The 20,586-nt window shown below is 37.0% G+C and overlaps 1 protein-coding gene across 2 annotated transcripts; it reads left to right on the top strand.

Moving 5' to 3' along the window:
- Window positions 1-3,113: 3,113 nt before the first annotated feature.
- On the top strand, window positions 3,114-7,095 carry LOC110778514 (probable beta-1,4-xylosyltransferase IRX9H). 2 transcript variants are annotated; one of them, XM_021983069.2, is made up of 4 exons: window positions 3,114-4,213; window positions 5,439-5,688; window positions 5,857-5,981; window positions 6,672-7,095. In XM_021983069.2, exons 1-4 carry the CDS (start codon window positions 3,417-3,419, stop codon window positions 6,673-6,675), a joined length of 1,176 nt encoding a protein of 391 aa, XP_021838761.1. In that variant the 5' UTR covers window positions 3,114-3,416; the 3' UTR covers window positions 6,676-7,095. The 2 variants fall into 2 exon arrangements, with proteins under 2 accessions (XP_021838761.1, XP_021838760.1); XM_021983068.2 differs by having other exon boundaries at window positions 3,115-4,213; window positions 5,857-6,065.
- The last annotated feature ends 13,491 nt before the right edge of the window (window positions 7,096-20,586 follow it).

Genomic DNA, 20,586 nt, shown 5'->3' with positions numbered 1-20,586 from the left:
TTGCCTATTCTCCAAGTCGTTGCGTGATCATCATTGCTAGATAGTTTAGTTCATTTCCCCCGACTTCCCTAGCCTATCCCCGAATCCCTAGCGTTCCCCTTTATTGATTTAATTTTGTTTAATCGATAGCTTTAGTTTCCTAGTTATAATTCAATCAAATTCTTGTTCAAACTAGCTTGATATCTAAACTCGATAACCACCGTTTCTATGGGACGATCCCTATACTTGCCGCTATAGTTCATATAGCCGGTTTGTTTAGAGGTTTATAAATTTTGTTTGGTGAGGTGAATTTCTATTCAACGACGGAAGAACACCCTATCAAGTATAGAAGTATACATAGGGAAATATCCAACAATAACAAGCAGCTTCAACTGCTGAACAACAGGAAAGCAGGGGTTGCGCACAAACAAAGCTGAAAGCTTCAATTAGAGGCTACCATTAGAACAAGAGCTATATGATCCATTCTGCATAGAGGGGTTAAATCCCCTGACAGAATGTTCAACAACTTAACACCTTGAGCATGCAAACCTAATTCATATGATGATAACCGAAAACCTCAAGTTATATTCAAACCAAATTGGCCAATGGATAACGCTCGAAAACACAATCAAAACGCCACACTATAGGTAAACATCAATAACTAATATTCCAATACAATATATTCAAATGGAATACTCAGAAACCCAGAACAAGAAATCCCTAGTTTGAAGCAATATTGTGAATAACAAATATTGTCAAAATCGTCAAAAGTTGAATCGATTGAATGGTAGTAATCACAATTATAATCTGGAAATGGTGTCACAATTAGAATCAAATGAATGGTAGTAATCGCCAATTGTAATATGAAAGTAGCAAGAGAATGTCACATGTAATAGAAACTTAGCAATTGTAAACTGCTTGCATATTCATCGAACGGAAAGAACATCGGAAATTTCTTTAAAGACTGATTCAAATAAAACAAAATAAAAACTTAGTGGGTTGAAATTAACTGAACTCAATAAATTTACAGAATTTTATCAAATCAAAAGCAAAACCTAATTCTAGTAAAATCAAAACGAAAAAATCAAATAAAAAGGCAAAAAATTCAATTGATAACGTAAGTAACGAAAGTTAGAAACAAAAGGTAGAATCGAATTGAAATGAATCGAAGATTAACGACAAAGGGCAAAAAATTAGGGATTTGGAAACCCTAATTTGAGGTTTTTAAATAGAAAATGTAGAAGGAGAGAGATAAAACTTACAAATTATTCGAAAACTCCATTGATGAATTGAATTTTGAGCTGAATCTTCGATTGAAGATGTGAGAGGACCGTGGGGAGCGAAATTTTCCAAGAGCGTTCCAAGAAGAGAGAAGCAATAGAGAGGATTTGGAGGAGGAGAGAAAAATCAGAGGGAAGAGAGAGAAAGAAAATCTGAAATTGGGTTGAGTTAGGGAGGTCATTCAACAATGTAAATTTACCATATTACCCTTAATATTTTCATTTGGTCGGGTAGATTCTCGGCCGTTGGATTGAATTGATCGAGGGCTTAGATCAGTTCTCAGTGCTCATCTTAAGGGGTGGTAGAGAGATGAGAGCATATTTATCAAACAACAACCTTTTGTGTTTAAGAGAGAGAATTGAATAAAAAAAACAATAAAATAGGTAGAGAGATGAGAGGGAAGAAAGAGAGAGAATAAAACTATTTAAGAATTGGTTTTCATGAACACCAAATGGGTGGAAGGAATGATGGACATATGTTAAATGTGGGCCAGACAATATTGTTGTTTATTTTTTGTAATTGCAAAGTGACATTTAGAGATGAGGACAAAATCAACAAAATCAATTTAGAGATGAGGACAAAATCAACAAAATCAAAATCCACTAAACAACAAAATAGGGATAAGATAAACGCTAAAGGACAAAATCAATTTTTTTGAAAATGGCATCCGTTTATGAAAAATGGCATCCATTTTTCCAAAATGGCATATGTTCTTTGAAAATGGCACCTGATTTAATTTTTGTCTTATCTCTATTTTGTCGTTTAATGAGGTAATATGTATCTTGAAATACATATCAAATATTGGCCTCTCCGCCCTCATTTAGAGATGGTGTTTGATAAATAAATATCAAAAACTTTTGTGTAAGACCGCCTAACAGTTACACCACTTTTTTGGTACTAACTAAACTAGTGTAATACATAACTAAAAGTAATTAAATCATAACTAATTGAATAACAAAAAAGTTAAGGTATAAAGACAAATAGTTAAATTTATGAGTCGAATAGTTATTATTTTTTAACAAACTTATTATTAAGTAAACTCATAAAATCTTAACTAATTGATCTTATTGCTTAACTAATCAGTTTCATTATTTAACTAATTGGTTCAGTGCTTAACTAATTGATTCGGTTGCATAACTAATTGGTTTCGTTGCTTAACTAGTTGAATTTCGGACTTAACTAATTGGTTTCAATGGTTAACTAATTAGTTAAAGTGCATAACTAATTGGTTACAGTGCATAAAAGTGGTATAACCGTTAGACCGTATTTTCTAAAAGTTTGTAAATATTGTTAAATCTTGTGGATGTTGGGTTTGGTGTTGGAGGGAGAGAAAGATAAAATATTATTTCCTCCATTTTTTTTAATTGCACCATCTGAGATTTTACGCTTGCAATGCACTATTTTAACCACTAATATATCTCATTATACATTTTAAAAAATTATAAAAATTGGATAATTTGAAAATATATTTCGAGACGAATCTAACAAGATCCTATATAAATATATTTTTCCTTACATATAAATCACAAAAAATAACTATATATAAATATGAGAATAACGCTAAAATCCATACAATGCAATTATTAAAAAATGGAGGAAGTATATTTTATTAATCTAAAATGTTGATGTTCGATAAACATGCTCTCGACTCTTTCGCATCAAGGGAAAAAAAAACCACATTGCTGAAAATGGAAACAAATCATCAAACACCAGCTTTAACTCTTAAAGACAATACTGCGTGGCATTCTCACATTGGTCCACCACAGCGCGTATATTTCTTTTCCTTTCAGACCTGGAATTGTTATTATTTTATTTTATTTTATTTTATTTGGTAGCAAAGAGTGACCTGGCATCGTTATTGCATTCCCAGATTTCCCACCTCTCTCTCCAAAAAAAAATATTAAAACAAAAATTTGTTTTGGCAATCTCCTTTCCTCTCTGCTACTTCAGTCATCGATTTGTCTAACTCCAATCCGAAAATTTTCAAATTAGGCCTTTAATTTCCCAATTTATTTTCTTCTGAATTTCTACTCTTGAATTCAATTTCTTTTGAAATTTACAGCGAATTGAAGCGGATGATTGCGGAATTAGGGCAAAATTGAACGCTAACTATGTGATTGAGAGTGTAAATTTCGAGCTTATTTGCATCGATTTCAATGGCGTCATTCCGAAGAACTTTATCACCGGCGAATCAAGATCGATTGTACCATAACGGATCAACGTCAAGTCCATTTTCGTTGAATTCGTCATCTCACAAGGCGACGAATTCGAGCTTTTTCGTAAAGCTCCGGCGAAACTTCGCCGGAATATTTCTACTTCAGAATTCCCGGAGAAATCAACAGCATTCATGGAAAAGACATTTCTATCGTTGCTTGTTTTGCTTCTTCGTTGGAATTTTATTAGGTATTTTGCCGTTTGGTCACATTGAAGAAGAAGACGTAAGGACTCATGATTTCTCATTTGAAGTCAAATCTCAAGCTGCGAATAATGTTAAGGAGGAGAAGATGTACAGAGCTGGAGATGCCGCTGCCATTGCTGCCGCCGCCGCAAAAATGAGCGATATTGAGGTTAAGCTTGATGTGATATTGGCGGAGAATTATAATCCTAGGAAAATGTTGATTGTTGTTACACCAACGTATAACAGGGCACTTCAAGCTTACTATTTGAATAGATTGAGTCAAGTTTTGAAGCTTGTTGATCCGCCTGTGCTGTGGGTTGTGGTGGAAATGAGTGCACAGTCCCCGGAAACCGCCTCGATTTTGAGGAATACTGGGGTGATGTACCGACATTTGGTGTGCCACAAGAATTTGACAAATATTAAAGATAGAGGTGTTGAACAGAGGAATACTGCTCTTGAGCATATTGAAGTTCATAAACTTGATGGCATTGTTTATTTTGCTGATGATGATAATATCTACTCCTTGGAGCTCTTTGAAACCATTAGAAAAGTCAGGTATATTGTTTCTGATCTTGCTGAGCTCGTTTTACATTCTTGTATAGTTGTATGCTGTTTCTCTTAGTGATTCTAAGTATTTTTTGACACGGAGATTGAATTTTGATTACTGTTTAGGTGCAATATCTTTGCCAGCCATGGGCCATTTGTTAAATGCTTGTTGACTTTTGATGGTTGTGGTTGTTTGTATTTGATACTGGTTAAAGAGATGCCCATGGTTGAGGAATTGGCTTTTTTGTCATAAGAATTTGTCCAATTGTAAGGAATTGGTTGTTCGTTTGAGAGTATTGATTAGACAAAATCCAATTTTGAGGAATGCTGTTAACCTAAGTGTCGAGTATTATTACCAGTTACGTAAATGAAAAGGGTTTTTGAATGTTTTTCTCAGTAATCCAGGCTTTTTCTCTATAGTCATGGATTCAATGTTCTCTTTTATTTCTTCTTATCATTGGAGGGTTTGTCATAGGCTTTCCGTGATATGGGATTATCTGCAAGTTAAATCTGTTCTTGTGGTGTGTGTAATTCATCATCAGAAAAGCCTCATTCTTACTAGTTTGACCGGCTCACGTGTTTATCTCGGAACTTTCAATTCAATTCACTTGTTTTTGTCGCTAGTTTCATACTGTGCACCACTTAGAAAATTTAGTTCATGTCAATAGTTAGTGGAACTTTTGTTGAATGTTTTTACTTGGAGAAATCTAGCCATTGTAAGGCTGAGTGATTGTTGTTGTTCTGAATAAAGAACCTTATTTGACTACTGTGTCAGTCATCTGTTTATGTGTCAATGATTGTGAATTTCTCCGATCAAGCTTCCTCTTTATTTTAATATATTTCCAAACAAGTTAACTGAGACAGGATGGGATTTTTCTATAGAGAAATGAGATAGGATGGGCTTTTTCTTCAATCAGGTGTTGTATTCCCTGGTTCACCTGTGACGTGACGGGAAGAAATCAAATCATCTTACAATCTTACCTGACACTTTATAAATCTACTGAAGTCTTTTTCAAAATAAAGGCAACACGTATGCAATCAACAGAAAGGGAAAAGACTGACTTCTTATTTGAATGAAAGTTATCAGTATGGAGATTTTTCCATCCCGATGTTGTGTTTCTGTCTTATACATATAGGTGTTTTGTTTATCCTGATGGCAATATCTTTCTCTCTCTCAAACAAAAAAAAAACAGAGAGAAATAAACTAATTGTGAACCTTTTGCAACTCTTACAGCCGTTTTGGCACCTGGCCTGTTGCTATGCTGGCCCAAAGCAAAAATAAGGCCATACTTGAAGGTCCAGTATGCGTTGGAAGTAAAGTGGTTGGATGGCACACAAACGAGAAAAGCAAGGCACTTAGGAGATTTCATGTTGATATGTCTGGATTTGCATTTAATAGCACTATCTTGTGGGATTTAAAGAGGTGGAGACGTCCGTTTTTTAATCCAATACGACAGCTAGACACCGTGAAGGAGGGTTTTCAGGTACTACTTTATGCACAGCTCTAGATTTTTGCACCTTTATCATATGGAAATACTTTCTGCTGTTGAAAGAATTTGTTTTACCACGAGTAAATAGCAAAAGCAATCGAAAATTGCAGTGAAGTATAGCTGCTATGCATACATCATGTTTCTATTGGTGGTTGTATACAGGAGACAACATTTATTGAACAAGTGGTCGCAGAGGAAAGTCAAATGGAAGGTATGCCTGATGGCTGTGGGAAGATTATGAACTGGCATCTCCACTTGGATGCTCGTGGGGTTGCATATCCAACAGGGTGGGTTCTTCAGAAGAATCTAGATGTTTTGTTGCCCATTGATTAAAGAAACGCAACTCTATCTTTGATCCCAAACTAATTAAGGTCTGACATTGGATTTCTGTATTTCAAGCATCTGAATTTCTATTCTATCTAAAATGCATATTTGCAATTATTAATGGTGGTTTGGAGAGGGCTATAAGTCATAATTTTCTTTTACTCCAATGGGAATGGAGATTTGAAAGTACAAGCATGTGAAGTATTTTTTTTTGTGCGGACTCAAACTGGTGATCGAAGAGATATACTGCAAGCAAGTCTCTTGAGATCCTAATTTAGATCTCTTCCATGGGGAGTCTTTGGATACTTCCCTCCCCGACTCTTCTCTTCTCTTTTACCCTTCTTTATTACTCATCATTTCTGACAAAATTGTGCAAAATTTTACATGAAAGATGGAATACCTTCATTTTTATTATATATTCCTTTTATGTGTACCATTTGCCTGCTGTCCCTTCAAAAAAACAAAAAAAAGCACCATTTGCCTGCTGCGGGATACCTACATGCGGTCTACTGAAGCATGGAAAACACTCTCCCTAGTATACGGATTTGGTGGCTCAGTGGTTCTGAATGCTTAATACTCTAAGCTGGTGCCTTTTGCTATTTCTATCGCATTGATAATTTGCATCATTAACCATGTTCCTATTGGTTTTGCAGCTGAAATGTTATTCTGACAGTCCCATGATATTGGCTTCCAAGGCTGTAGCGGCTGCTTCATCCACCTTGCTAATCGATCATCGATTCCTTCTGTCTTCAGAAGCGCATATAGCAGCATACACATTAAGCTTGGGACCTAGCAAGGATTGAATTTTCATTGATACACAGACTCTTAGACGACACCATTTTGCTTTCTTAAATGGTAAATTTGGATGTGAAACTTCAGAGTGGTAAGGGGGGTGAAATTATTGTTTAGCTAGAGAATTTAATTAAAATTTTGGGCACTGGTAGTCTTTAGTCTTCTAAATTGTCATGCTTAATTTTTGGCTACATTAGCCAAAGAATCTTTTCTAGTTAGGTACAGAAGAAAAATTGTGGATAACTAACTTTTACATGGATTTATATCAAGTCGTGTTTTTATGAAGGAGGCATTGATTCATTCACAAATCGAAGTATCTATACTAACTAGTGTGTGGCCCGGGCGATGCCCCGGTCGCTACATTGAATAGTTAAAATTTTAGATTTTTCTTGAGCTCAATATTGGACGAAATGCATGTATACCATTTATTCCATAGAAAATAAAAAATCAAATAAAAATTTAGTTGGTTTAGACTTCATGTTAACATTTATTTATAAATTAATGTGAAGAAACAAACCACAATTGGTGGTTGGTTAAGATGGTAATGAGATATATCATTCAAACATGAGGTCTAGAGTTCGAACCTTATTGTATTGATTTTTGGTTATCTACGACATGGCATACCATTTGGTGAGTGAATGATGTGGCACAAAGGGAAGAATACTACGTGACACATAGACGTTTTCCACAACGCTTTTTAATATATTAGTATAGATATATTATAAGGTCTTTATAAGAAATTTTACCATGCCATGTGGCGCTCTCCTCCTTCAATTTGTCACATGTCATCCCATGTCATCCACATATATTCCGAAATCTCAACAAATATATACTTTCTCCGTTCCGGAAATGTCGCACCATTTGCTTTTTACATTATTTACACTACGATTTTGGACATTTTTGTGATCCGTATGTAAGAAAATTTTAGTCATGTGGGGTCATGTTAGATTCATATCGATATATATTTTTTCTAAATATATATTTTTTTTTATAATTTTTACTTGCACATGATTTGAGATATTAAGAGTCAAAGTGAACTATGGTGCGATATTTCCGAAACGGAGGAAGTATAGTTCATTCAAGATTCGAACCCATGACCACTTGATTATGCTAATATCTTATCCAATTGGCTATGTCATGCAAATGAAATACAATAAGTGATGATAAAATCAATAACTTAACCAGAGTAGGAATTAATTTTGATTGTTTTCTTTTTGCAGAAAAGTATAGTTAAAGTTATTCAAGTAATGACTCGGGGCATCGCCCAACCCCCCAAAACTAGCTATTTTAATAAATTAGAAAATTTGCAAGACATATAGAGTGGCACGTACTTGCGTGTCCCCAATTTCATGTCCTTGATCTTCCATGATTTTAGAAGATATTATCGAGCGATTTCCTTCAATATTGCATAAAGATCCAATAATTCCCAAAATACGTTACTTTCTAAGTTAATTCCCACCATACCGTCCACGTCAGCAAAGAAAAGCCGATCTATTTTTTTTATAAAATTTACAGTAAACCGCTATCTCAAACAACGTTTTATAGGGCTAAACCGCTACCTGAAATAGCGGTTTTTTTATTTAATGAACCACTATTTCAGATAGCGGTAGAAATAACGTACCAAAATCAAGTCAGGGGTTAGAGCGTTCTTATTGATTTCAAAATAACAAAAAAATACATCTCCCTTTCCCGTTGCTGCGAACAGCGCTGCCTCCCCACCCTGCCTCTCAATCGCCAGCCGTCAAATCCCGGCCTGCCTGACCAGTCACCCACCGACGTCGCGGCCAGACCAGTCACCCACCGACGCTACTCGTCTGCCCCATAACCGCCTGTTATCCAATTTGAAATTGGGTATTCGTTAGAAATTAACAGATGAATTCCTCTAAAATTCTAAATTCCTTTTCCTTCACTTCCTCCTAGCTCTTGTACTAGGAGTCTTCCTCGCCGTCCCCTTATCATCGATATTCATCGGTGCCACCGGAAGCGGTGGCTTTCTTGGTGGTGCTCCGCAACGCGTACAACCAGGTAAATCCCTAATTCTTTTTTAAATTTTATTTTATGTAATTAATTGTTAATTGAATGAAAAATTGATACAAGTATTAGGTTTTCGTTTGTTTGATGTTATTTTGAAGATTATATTTGTTTTGTTTGATGGTGTTATTATCAAGATTACATAAATTGCAATTTTTTTTTTTTTTTTTGCTTTAAAACAAAACCGCCATCTGAGATGGTGGTTTGCTTTAAAACAAAACCGCCATCTCAAATGGCGGTTCAATGCTGAACCGGGAAAAAAAAAATTCTTTCTCCCTTGCTGACGTGGACGGTATGATAGGAATTAACTTAGAAAATAACGTATTTTGGGAATTATTGGATCTTTATGCAATATTATCGTTTCATTTGTAGAAGGAGCGACCAACAAAAACTTAATAATTACTCTTCTTTTGCCCGCAATTTGGATTATACACCCGGGTGCAATGTGCTCATTGTGCACCCTGTTGAACATTCATTGAAAATCTAATGAACATGGAGAAGATTTCAATGTACATGTACTAGTGAAATATTTAAACTATATGTTCTATGGATTTAAACTATATGTTCATTGGCTATATGTTATTTGGGTATGAACAATATGTTCTTTGTATTTAAACTAGATGTTCATTAAAAAAACAGGGTGCATAGTGAGCATTGTGCACCCGGGTGCATAAACCATATTTTGCCTGATTTTGTGTGAAATTAAATTATATGTACTGAACTTATTTTTTATAAATTATTTTGCCTGAAAAAATTTAGGATTTTTTGGATAAAACCACCTTTTAAAGTTCAACTTTTTGAAATAACCACCTTATATGTTTTTTTTAAAAAACCACCTTAAACTTACAAAGTTTAAGAAATCACCACCTTCTGTTAACTTCCGTCAAATGTTCCGTTAACTTCCGAATTTTTGGTCGTTGGATGTGGGCCCCACTGACGGAACATTTGACGGAAGTTAACAGAAGGTGGTGATTTCTTAAACTTTGTAAGTTTAAGGTGGTTTTTTTAAAAAAAACATATAAGGTGGTTATTTCAAAAAGTTGAACTTTAAAAGGTGGTTTTATCCAAAAAATCCAAAAATTTATTTTATCAAAATAAACTTATTGGTGCTTTAAATTTGGTGAAAATATAATTTTGTCTTAAATTGCCTGAAAATCTTATTTTGTTAAACTTATTTTTTTTCGAAGTTATGTGAACTGATTTTTTCTAGAAAGTCAACACTTAGGGTCACACAAATAGTGCGTGAATGGATCAAATATTTAGGTGAATATAATATTCAGTAAACACTCAAATAATGGATAATCGGAATTGATGGATGTTGGTTTCAGTGGGAGCTAAACAAACCATCAAAAGGCAAGGACGAAAATATTTGTCTGAGATGAAGATATTGCCGGAAAAGAAAATATGGTTCGTATCTGTAGACACCTAATTTGTGTCTCCCCTTAGGGCCGATGACGAAACCATTAGCCTAGTTTCAAGGTTGGTGCAACTCCGAGCAGAAGCCCCAATTGCTAAACTATAATGAAATTATTCCAAGTCCAATCATCAAAAGTACAATTCCCAAGCTCGTTCTCATCTGAAACTTGGTACAAAATGCAATTCCAATAATATAATCCTGACATCCAAACACAAAATCTTGAAACGGACACTGCTATTGGTCTCCGAAGCCTATTTCCAATCAAAATGGCATTAAATATCCAAATTCGGGAGCCGACCCACAAAACCGAGAATCCCCGGCTTTGACTCGTAAAACCGAGTCCAAAATGTACAAAGACTCAAAAACGACACGCTTAAGTCCCAGGATTTTACCAGCCGCTTTCCTATATAAACCCCCATTTTTTAATGAATGAGGGGGAGAAATTAATCAGAATACAATTAACATTGTAATGCAAAAATCACTTCTCACATACTAAGCCTCTCCAAATTTCAATCTTTCTATAAAGAAACAATATCAAAATACTAAAGCACTTGGGAAAATCTCTTGGAAGCATCAACCTAGCAAATCCAGGTAATCCAAGTCCCTAAATTATATAATTTCTAATTTCTATGCTTAAATCTTCAAGCTTTTTCAATAATCCAAGGATGTTGGTGAGTTCATAACTCATGTAAACTAAGATTTGTACAAAAGGAGTAACCTTTAAGGGGTTTCATACTTGAATCCCCCTTAAATGGTCTTCCATACTCCATTTCTAAGTTTCAAGTTTCTATCTTTATGCTTTGTATTGCTTTGTATTCAATAAAACATGATTAATAAGTTGAGACTTTCACTCTTGAAAGTGTTCCTTATGATAATCATCATTTCAATCTTCAAAAACTCTAACTTTATGCAAGTTCATGGATGTTTGGAAAAGTGTAAACCCTTTTCTAAACTAGAACACATGAACATTCAAATATCTATGTTCAACATACAATTTCTATGTCCAATATTCAATGATGTTTAAATGGGATCAACTTCTATTTAAACTAGAATCAATTTCAAGTCATGTAGCTTATTAAATATGAGACTTTTAGCATAAGCATTCTAATATTTAAGAGTTTAACCTCCTAATTTCAATACTCAAGTTCAATATATATTCAAGTTCAAGTTCAATATTCAAGCTTTATTTCAATGTCAAGTACAAAATTGATGATACTTTTTAATGAGCTAACTCATTTCAATGTTAGATTCTTTATAAGTTCAATCCATGAGGGGCCAAGTCATACTTGAACAAGTGTCTCTCGTTTGGATTTCCAACATCATTCATATAAGTTTTATTATTGCAATTTCTATGCTTTATGCTTAATTGCTTACTATATTGCTTATTTCAATATTGCACCTTTTAATTTCGCACCTTTACACTTCATTTGGTTACACCTAGTCCTTTTTTCTAGGTGGTGATGTATAATCTTCACATTTTCGCACTCTATTTTCTAATGTGATGCTTTGCTCTATTTGTTTTGCTTTCATCACCTAACATGTTAAATCAACAATCTACAAGGTTCTAATCACTATTAACAAAAATAATTTTTGAACAACCGGACTAGGTTCCATAAATTGGACTTAAAGCAAAGTGATTACATATAAAGTAGAAATTTCAATGTTATAAGAATTCATGCTCACCGACCTAAACTTAGTGCCATGATTAGGATTATGCACGAAAATGATCCTTGTCTTGTTTGAACCAACTTGTCAAAATCGTCCAAATTAAGTGTCTCTTTCCCCTTACCCGAGCCTCAATACGGTTTCAAGTCCTAGTCTTATCCCGAGTCATTTTGGTCTTTCCAATCCGGACCCTTAAACTCGTTTGGTGGCGACTCCGTCGGAACCCAATATTCGATAACCGTATAGGTATTTTCTAGCGTATTCCGCATAATTTGGGATTCCGGTTTTCTAAATGTTCAAATCAACTCCAATCATCAAGTTCAACCTTGGAATTAGGCTCCCCTTTATGGGGTGGGATTGTGGAAATCAAGTCGAATCCAAGTGTTGAGCTTCTTGATACATTGACCAAGTTTATGCACTTGGCATATCCCACATGTCCCAAATGAGACATGTCAAGGTCCCAAAACTTGCATTTACAAAATTCGAATATACAAGTATCCGAAATACAAGAGAAACAAACTCAAAACATATACAAAAAAGCCCCCTATAATCTGGCGACTCCACTAGGAGCCCTAAATTTGCATTTCTAGCACGAACATCATTCGAGCAAACCGCCACTGGCCTGCTGAAGCGCCTGACGCCGGTCCAGCAGCGCCTGGCGCAACTGTCTTGCGTCCTGCGCAGTGGCCCGCAGTGGAACACGCCCAATTCTGTTCAAACGCTCGAAATGAGAGTTTAGCTCGAATATTTTCTTTCGAAAGAGTCTCTCCCAAACTTTGAGAATGAGCACCAAAATGGTTGATTTTTCAAGTATTGGTTCATTCAATTGTTTTAAGGCATTGCATGCATGTTTTCGAAAATACAAAATCAAGTTTTCTACCTTTGCCTCATACGAATGTGTTCTACATTCGAGGTAAACCATGGGGGAAAATATTTGGTCATTATCCATACGGATCTCGACCAAAGTGTTTGATTATTTCCAAGCCTACCAAACCTTGACATTTGCTATCTTTGCTCCCGACATTGTGTGCATAGAGGGTGTTTGCAAACTTACATGTCCCTTGGTGGAGGCGCCTTGTTCCGAATTCCCCTCTTAGTCAAGGACCCCTTTGAGACCGCAAACCGACCATTGCATCATCGAAAACTTAGACCGACCTTAGGTTGAGAACTTTACATGTCGCATTCATGTTCATGTTAGTGTGACAACGTGCTTATATTTGAATTTTGTGTGGGCGTCTTTGCACCCGTGAATGACTAACTTTTGAGTTCTCGCTTTGCCAAAACCTTAGCCTCCAAAGTAGGGAAACCAAACCTCCTAGGAGCATCATCAAAACCTCATGCATTTAAAATCTCCGATTTAGGGTCATCATTTAGGAGAACCACCCCGCTTGATTCAAAAATCCCTAAACACGCCTCACATTAAAGAGCCTAAACCTCTTACCATATGCATGTCAAAAATTCAAGAGTCCAATCTATAGCGTTATAATGTCGGATTTTCAAGTTCAAACTTCCATATCCAAATCCAAAAGTCGACTCCATGGCGTCGTAATGCCGAATTTTCAAGTCCGAATTCCCATGTCAAAAAACCCTCAAGTTCAAAAACCAATTCAAAATCTCAAAGTCTCATTCCTAATACAAGCACTTCCAAACCCTCAAGATCTCAAATTCGAAACACAAATCCTACGTTCCCAAAATCAAAAATGGTTGTCATCCATCAAACACGAGTCCGAGTCCAAAATCTTTGCCTACCTTATCGAGTCATGACCCTCAAATACAATCTCAAAATGTTTTCCACGGGTTGAAAATCCCCCAAAATAACTCCAAAATAGTTTCCACGGGTTGAAAGTCCCCAAAAATAATACAATATCCCAAATAGCTTCCACGGGTTGAAAATCCCTAGAAATAAAACCAAATACAAGATTCTATATAAGGTGAAAATCCCAAAAAATAATACAAACCTTTCATACCGATCCGGGATGAAAATCCCTAGAAATAATTACCAAATACAAAATTCTATGTCGGGTTGAAAATCCCCCAAAATAATACAATTCCACAAATAAGTTCAAATTGGTTGAAACTCCCCTAAAATATTTCTAGTTCAAGTCCTACAAACCTAGATCTGGATGAAATTCCCTTGAAATAGTCCTAGTTCAAAACACAAAATTCTACGATTTGGTTGAAACTGTTAGGTTATGATACATATGACAATTCATAAATCATGCGGAAAAACCATAAACCCAGGAAAACATATTATTTACACATAATCATTTAGCATGGATTAGATGCATACTCTTTGTTGCGTGCCTTCCCTAGCTGCGCCCGAACCGAACAAGAACAAGTCTTTAGGACTCCAAGTGTCGTCCCTCCGTAGATAGTCCACAGCACGTCCGGATCCGCCTTAAGATTGACCAACTAGAATCTCCCTTAAGGTACTATTATTTTCGGCACTTTATAGGCAAATGTGTGATTGAATTTTTCTCTCAAAAACTCACTTTGAATACTTTGAAACTCGTGTTATAAATTGTGAGCCCTAGCCTCATATTTATAGCGGTATGGAAAGGGAATCGAAATCCTATTCAGATACAAATTAATTAAACCTAGAATCCTACAAGAACTCTAATTTAATTAATTTATCAAATAGAATTAGGAATTTAATCATTAACCGAACTCTGCATGTTTTAGGAAACGTGCACGAACACAAACACTTGCACACATACGCACGGCAGCCACGATGGGCCTCATGCGTGCGCGCGAGCAGCAGCCCACTCAGCGCCCGCGCGCGCTGCACGCTGCGCGCAGCCTGCTGGGCCTGGCCTTGCGCTGGGCCTGGCGTGGCTGTTTGTGCGGCGCGCTTGGCTTGCTGGGCGATGGCCTGGCTTCGTGCTGGGCCTCGTCCGGCAGGCCTCGTCCGATGCTTATTCGTACGATGCGCTTCCGATTAAATTTTCCGATTCCGGAATTCATTTCCGATACGAACAATATTTAATATTTCCGATTCCGGAATTAATTTCCGTTTCGAACAAATATTTAATATTTCCGTTTCCGGAATTATTTTCCGATTCCGGTAATATTTCCGATTCTGACAATATTTCCGTTTCCGGCAATATTTCCGATTCTGGCAATATTTCCATTTCCGATAATATTTTCCGACACGTACCATGTTTCCGTTTCCGGCAACATCTACGACTTGGATAATATTTATATTTCCGATACGATCCATATTTCCGTTTCCGGCAATATCATCGTTTCCGGAGTATTCATTCCTTGCCTGTGACGATCTTAGCTCCCACTGAAACCAAGATCCGTCGGTTCCGAATATTCATAGATGGAGTATTTAATGCTATTAAATACTTGATCCGTTTACGTACTATTTGTGTGACCCTACGGGTTCAGTCAAGAGTAAGCTGTGGATTAATATCATTAATTCCACTTGAACTGAAGCGGCCTCTAGCTAGGCATTCAGCTCACTTGATCTCACTGAATTATTAACTTGTTAATTAATACTGAACCGCATTTATTAGACTTAACATAGAATGCATACTTGGACCAAGGGCATTATTTCCTTCAGTCTCCCACTTGTCCTTAGGGACAAGTGTGCATTTCATAATTCCTTTGTCGCTCGATGCTTGCTCTTGAACATAAGGTAAGAGTTGTCATCCTTATTATGTCCAGAGGTGTTCCTCGGTTTCAGAGTTCAACTGATCAAATAAACAGATAATCATAGCCTATGGTTCATCCGAGCACGGCCATGCATTTCACAGTTTCTAGCTCTCCGAGTGGCCTTGTACAACTTTTAAGCATCTCATCCCGATTTATGGGAGGACAATCCCAATCTTGCGATCTTGAGTTTAGACTTCGTTTGATAGGTGATTACCTGAGCGTTGCCTTTATAGCCTCCTTTTACGGTGCGACGGTTGGTCAACGTCAAAGCAACCAGTTCTCAAACAAGTAATCTCAAATCACTCAGGTATTGAGGATTTAGTGTCTAATAATTTAATGAAATTTACTTATGACAGACTTTCATCTCTTACAGTAAAGTTTCATAGGTCTCGTCCGATACTAGTCTTCCCAAAGTAAGTATCTATGCAAATGATTATGACATTGCCATGTCCACATAGTTCAAGAAACAGAACTACTAGTCATCTTGCATTCTAATCGTCTAACGTTTTCTATGCGTCCAATTTTATAGAAAACTCCGATTAGGGACCATTTTCAACCTTTGACATTCAAGTTCACTTGATAGACATTTCTTAGTCACAGGACTGGTCCTGACAGTCTATCTTGAATATATCGTCAAATTGAAGGGACTCATCATTTAATAAACCACAAATTAAATGGAAAAATGAATTCTTTTCATTTATTGTGAATGATTAACCAATAATGTTTTACAAAGATTTAAACTCTAAAACTTTAAAACATTAAACAGAGACATCAAAGCCATTCTCCAATATGCTTGATTCCCATAGCTGCAGTGTGCGAGTTGTGCTTCGCCTGCGGCAGAGGTTTAGTTAATGGATCTGATATGTTGTCATCAGTTCCAATTTTGCTTATCTCGACTTCTTTTCTTTCAACGAACTCTCGTAGAAGGTGAAATCTACGAAGTACATGCTTGACTCTCTGGTGGTGTCTAGGCTTTTTTGCCTGTGCAATAGCTCCGTTATTATCACAATACAGGGCTATTGGTCCTTTAATGGAGGGGACTACACCAAGTTCTCCTATGAACTTCCTTAGCCATATAGCTTCCTTTGCTGCTTCATGTGCAGCAATGTACTCCGCTTCAGTTGTAGAATCCGCAATGGTGCTTTGCTTAGCACTTTTCCAGCTTACTGCTCCTCCGTTGAGGCAGAAGACAAACCCAGACTGTGATCTGAAATCATCTTTGTCGGTTTGGAAACTTGCGTCCGTATAGCCTTTAACAATTAATTCATCATCTCCACCATAGACCAGGAAGTCATCTTTGTGCCTTTTCAGGTACTTCAGAATGTTCTTGGCAGCAGTCCAATGCGCCTCTCCTGGGTCTGACTGGTATCTGCTCGTAGCACTGAGTGCGTATGCAACATCCGGGCGTGTACATATCATAGCATACATTATTGAACCAATCAATGATGCATATGGAATCCCATTCATTCGTCTACGCTCATCAAGTGTTTTTGGGCACTGAGTCTTGCTTAGAGTCATTCCATGAGACATGGGTAGGTAGCCTCGCTTGGAGTCCGCCATCTTGAACCTATCAAGCACCTTATTGATATAAGTGCTTTGACTAAGTCCAATCATCTTTTTAGATCTATCTCTGTAAATCTTGATGCCCAATATGTACTGTGCTTCTCCTAGATCCTTCATCGAAAAACATTTCCCAAGCCAAATCTTGACAGAGTTCAACATAGGAATGTCATTTCCGATAAGCAATATGTCGTCGACATATAATACTAGGAAAGCAATTTTGCTCCCACTGACCTTCTTGTATACACAAGATTCGTCCGCGTTCTTGATGAAACCAAAGTCACTGACTGCTTCATCAAAACGTATATTCCAGCTCCTGGATGCCTGCTTCAATCCGTAGATTGACTTCTTTAGCTTGCATACCTTTTTAGCATTCTTTGGATCCTCAAAACCTTCAGGCTGTGTCATAAACACAGTTTCTGTTAAAACGCCGTTTAAGAAAGCAGTTTTGACATCCATCTGCCATATTTCGTAATCGTAATATGCAGCGATTGCTAACATTATTCGAATAGACTTTAGCATTGCAACTGGTGAAAAGGTTTCATCGTAATCCACACCGTGGACTTGCCTGTAACCTTTTGCAACCAATCTAGCTTTGAAAACTTCAAGTTTCCCATCCTTGTCCTTTTTCAGTTTGAAAACCCATTTGCTTCCAATGGCTTGGTAGCCATCTGGCAAATCGACCAAATCCCATACTTGGTTTTCAGACATGGAGTCTAATTCAGATTGCATGGCTTCTTGCCATTGCTTGGAGCTAGGGCTCGTCATAGCTTGCTTGTAAGTCGCAGGTTCATCACTTTCAAGTAATAGAACGTCATAGCTCTCGTTCGTCAAAATACCTAAGTACCTTTCCGGTTGAGATCTATATCTTTGCGATCTACGCGGGGTAACATTTCTAGATTGACCATGATTCTCACCAGATTCTTCTAAAGATCTCTGAGTTTCATCCTGAATGTCATCTTGAGCATTCTCTAGAGTTTGTTGTTCGACTCGAATTTCTTCGAGGTCTACTTTTCTCCCACTTGTCATTTTGGAAATGTGATCCTTCTCCAAAAAGACACCATCTCGAGCAACAAACACTTTGTTCTCAGATGTATTGTAGAAGTAATACCCCTTTGTTTCCTTTGGATAGCCCACAAGGATACATTTGTCAGATTTTGGATGAAGTTTGTCTGAAATTAATCGTTTGACGTATACTTCACATCCCCAAATCTTAAGAAAAGACACATTTGGAGGCTTTCCAAACCATAATTCGTATGGAGTCTTTTCGACAGCTTTAGACGGAGCTCTATTTATAGTGAGTGCAGCTGTATTTAGTGCATGTCCCCACAATTCTAATGGAAGTTCGGCCTGACCCATCATTGACCTGACCATGTCTAGCAAGGTTCTGTTCCTCCGTTCTGACACACCGTTCCATTGTGGTGTTCCAGGAGGAGTCAATTCTGATAGAATTCCACATTCTTTCAGATGGTCATCAAATTCATAGCTCAGATATTCACCGCCTCTATCAGACCGCAGTGCCTTAATCTTCTTGCCTAATTGATTCTCTACTTCACTCTAAAATTCCTTGAATTTGTCAAAGGATTCAGACTTATGCTTCATTAGGTAGACATAACCATATCTACTGAAGTCATCAGTGAAAGTGATAAAGTAGCTGAAACCACCTCTAGCATTTGTACTCATTGGTCCACATACATCTATATGGATTAAACCCAATAGTTCATTTGCTCTTTCTCCAACTTTAGAGAAAGGTTGCTTTGTCATTTTGCCAAGTAAACATGATTCGCATTTACCATAATCCTCTAAGTCAAATGGTTCTAGAATTCCTTCCCTTTGAAGTCTTTCTAAGCGTTTCAAGTTTATATGGCCTAATCGACAATGCCACAGATAGGTGAGATCTGAATCATCCTTTTTGGCCTTTTTGGTATTTATGTTATATACTTGTTTGTCGTGATCTAATAAATAAAGTCCATTGACTAATCTAGCAGATCCATAAAACATCTCTTTAAAATAAAACGAACAACTATTGTCTTTTATTATAAAGGAAAATCCCTTAGCATCTAAGCAAGAAACTGAAATGATGTTTTTAGTAAGACTTGGAACATGGAAACATTCTTCCAGTTCCAAAACTAGCCCGGAGGGCAACGACAAATAGTAAGTTCCTACAGCTAATGCAGCAATCCGTGCTCCATTTCCCACTCGTAGGTCGACTTCACCCTTGCTTAACTTTCTACTTCTTCTTAGTCCCTGTGGATTGGAACATAAGTGTGAGCCACAACCTGTATCTAATACCCAAGAAGTTGAATTAGCAAGTATACAGTCTATAACGAAAATACCTGAAGATGGAACGACTGTTCCGTTCTTCTGATCTTCCTTTAGCTTCAAGCAATCTCTCTTCCAATGCCCCTTCTTCTTGCAGTAGAAGCATTCGGATTCAGAAGTGGGTTGACTGACCTTTCTCTTTGCAGATTTGGCGCCAGTTTGCTTAGTTGGGCTGGCCTTGTTGCCACCTTTCTTAGCATTCCTCTTCTTTCCAGATTTCTTGAACTTGCCCCCACGCACCATAAGCACATCCTGCTTATCACTTTTGAGCGTCTTTTCAGCGGTCTTCAGCATACCGTGAAGCTCAGTGAGCGTTTTGTCCAGACTATTCATACTGTAGTTCAGTTTGAACTGATCATACCCGCTATGAAGAGAATGGAGGATGGTGTCTATAGCCATTTCCTGAGAAAATTGCTGATCCAGCCGACTCATATTCTCAATGAGTCCAATCATTTTGAGAACATGTGGACTTACGGGCTCGCCTTTCTTAAGCTTGGTCTCAAGAATTTGCCTATGAGTCTCGAATCTTTCGACTCGAGCCAGATCTTGGAATATGTTCTTCAACTCACTGATGATTGTGAAAGCATCTGAGTTGATGAACGTTTTCTGCAGATCCGCACTCATGGTGGCGAGCATTAGACATTTCACATCCTTGTTGGCATCAATCCAACGATTGAGGGCTGCCTGAGTGACCCCGTCGCCTGCAGCTTCGGGCATCGCCTTATCTAGGACATACTCCTTTTCTTCCTGCATAAGAACTATTTGCAAGTTCCTTTGCCAGTCAAGGAAGTTTTTCCCGTTCAACTTCTCCTTTTCGAGAATTGATCGAATGTTGAATGAATTGTTGTTTGCCATATTAAAAACTACACTTGAAAAGAATAAACAAATAAATAACCATTCACAGTTTCTCTTAATAAACTTAAATTCTAGCATACATGCATAATTCGATGTTTATTAAGCATTTTATTCAAATTATGTGTTCCGGCAGGTGTGAATAAAATGATTCCAAGATCCTAAAATCATTGAAGAACTAAGCACAGTTTGTCGACTTAATCCTAGAACATCTTAGGTAAGCAAAAGCCTTTTGCTAATAGTCTAGAAACTATTCTTGGTTGATAGGT

The sequence above is a fragment of the Spinacia oleracea genome, chromosome 6 (assembly GCF_020520425.1).
Source record: "Spinacia oleracea cultivar Varoflay chromosome 6, BTI_SOV_V1, whole genome shotgun sequence".
Lineage (NCBI taxonomy): Eukaryota > Viridiplantae > Streptophyta > Magnoliopsida > Caryophyllales > Amaranthaceae > Spinacia > Spinacia oleracea.
This window is presented reverse-complemented; position numbering and strand designations above follow the sequence as displayed.

Bases quoted from the DNA above. Each gene is read 5' to 3' on its own strand.
- LOC110778514 (XM_021983068.2), top strand. From the start codon at position 3,417: ATGGCGTCATTCCGAAGAACTTTATCACCGGCGAATCAAGATCGATTG. The intron at 4,214-5,438 runs GTATATTGTTTC...CAACTCTTACAG, and splicing joins GAAACCATTAGAAAAGTCAG to CCGTTTTGGCACCTGGCCTG. The intron at 5,689-5,856 runs GTACTACTTTAT...GGTTGTATACAG, and splicing joins CCGTGAAGGAGGGTTTTCAG to GAGACAACATTTATTGAACA.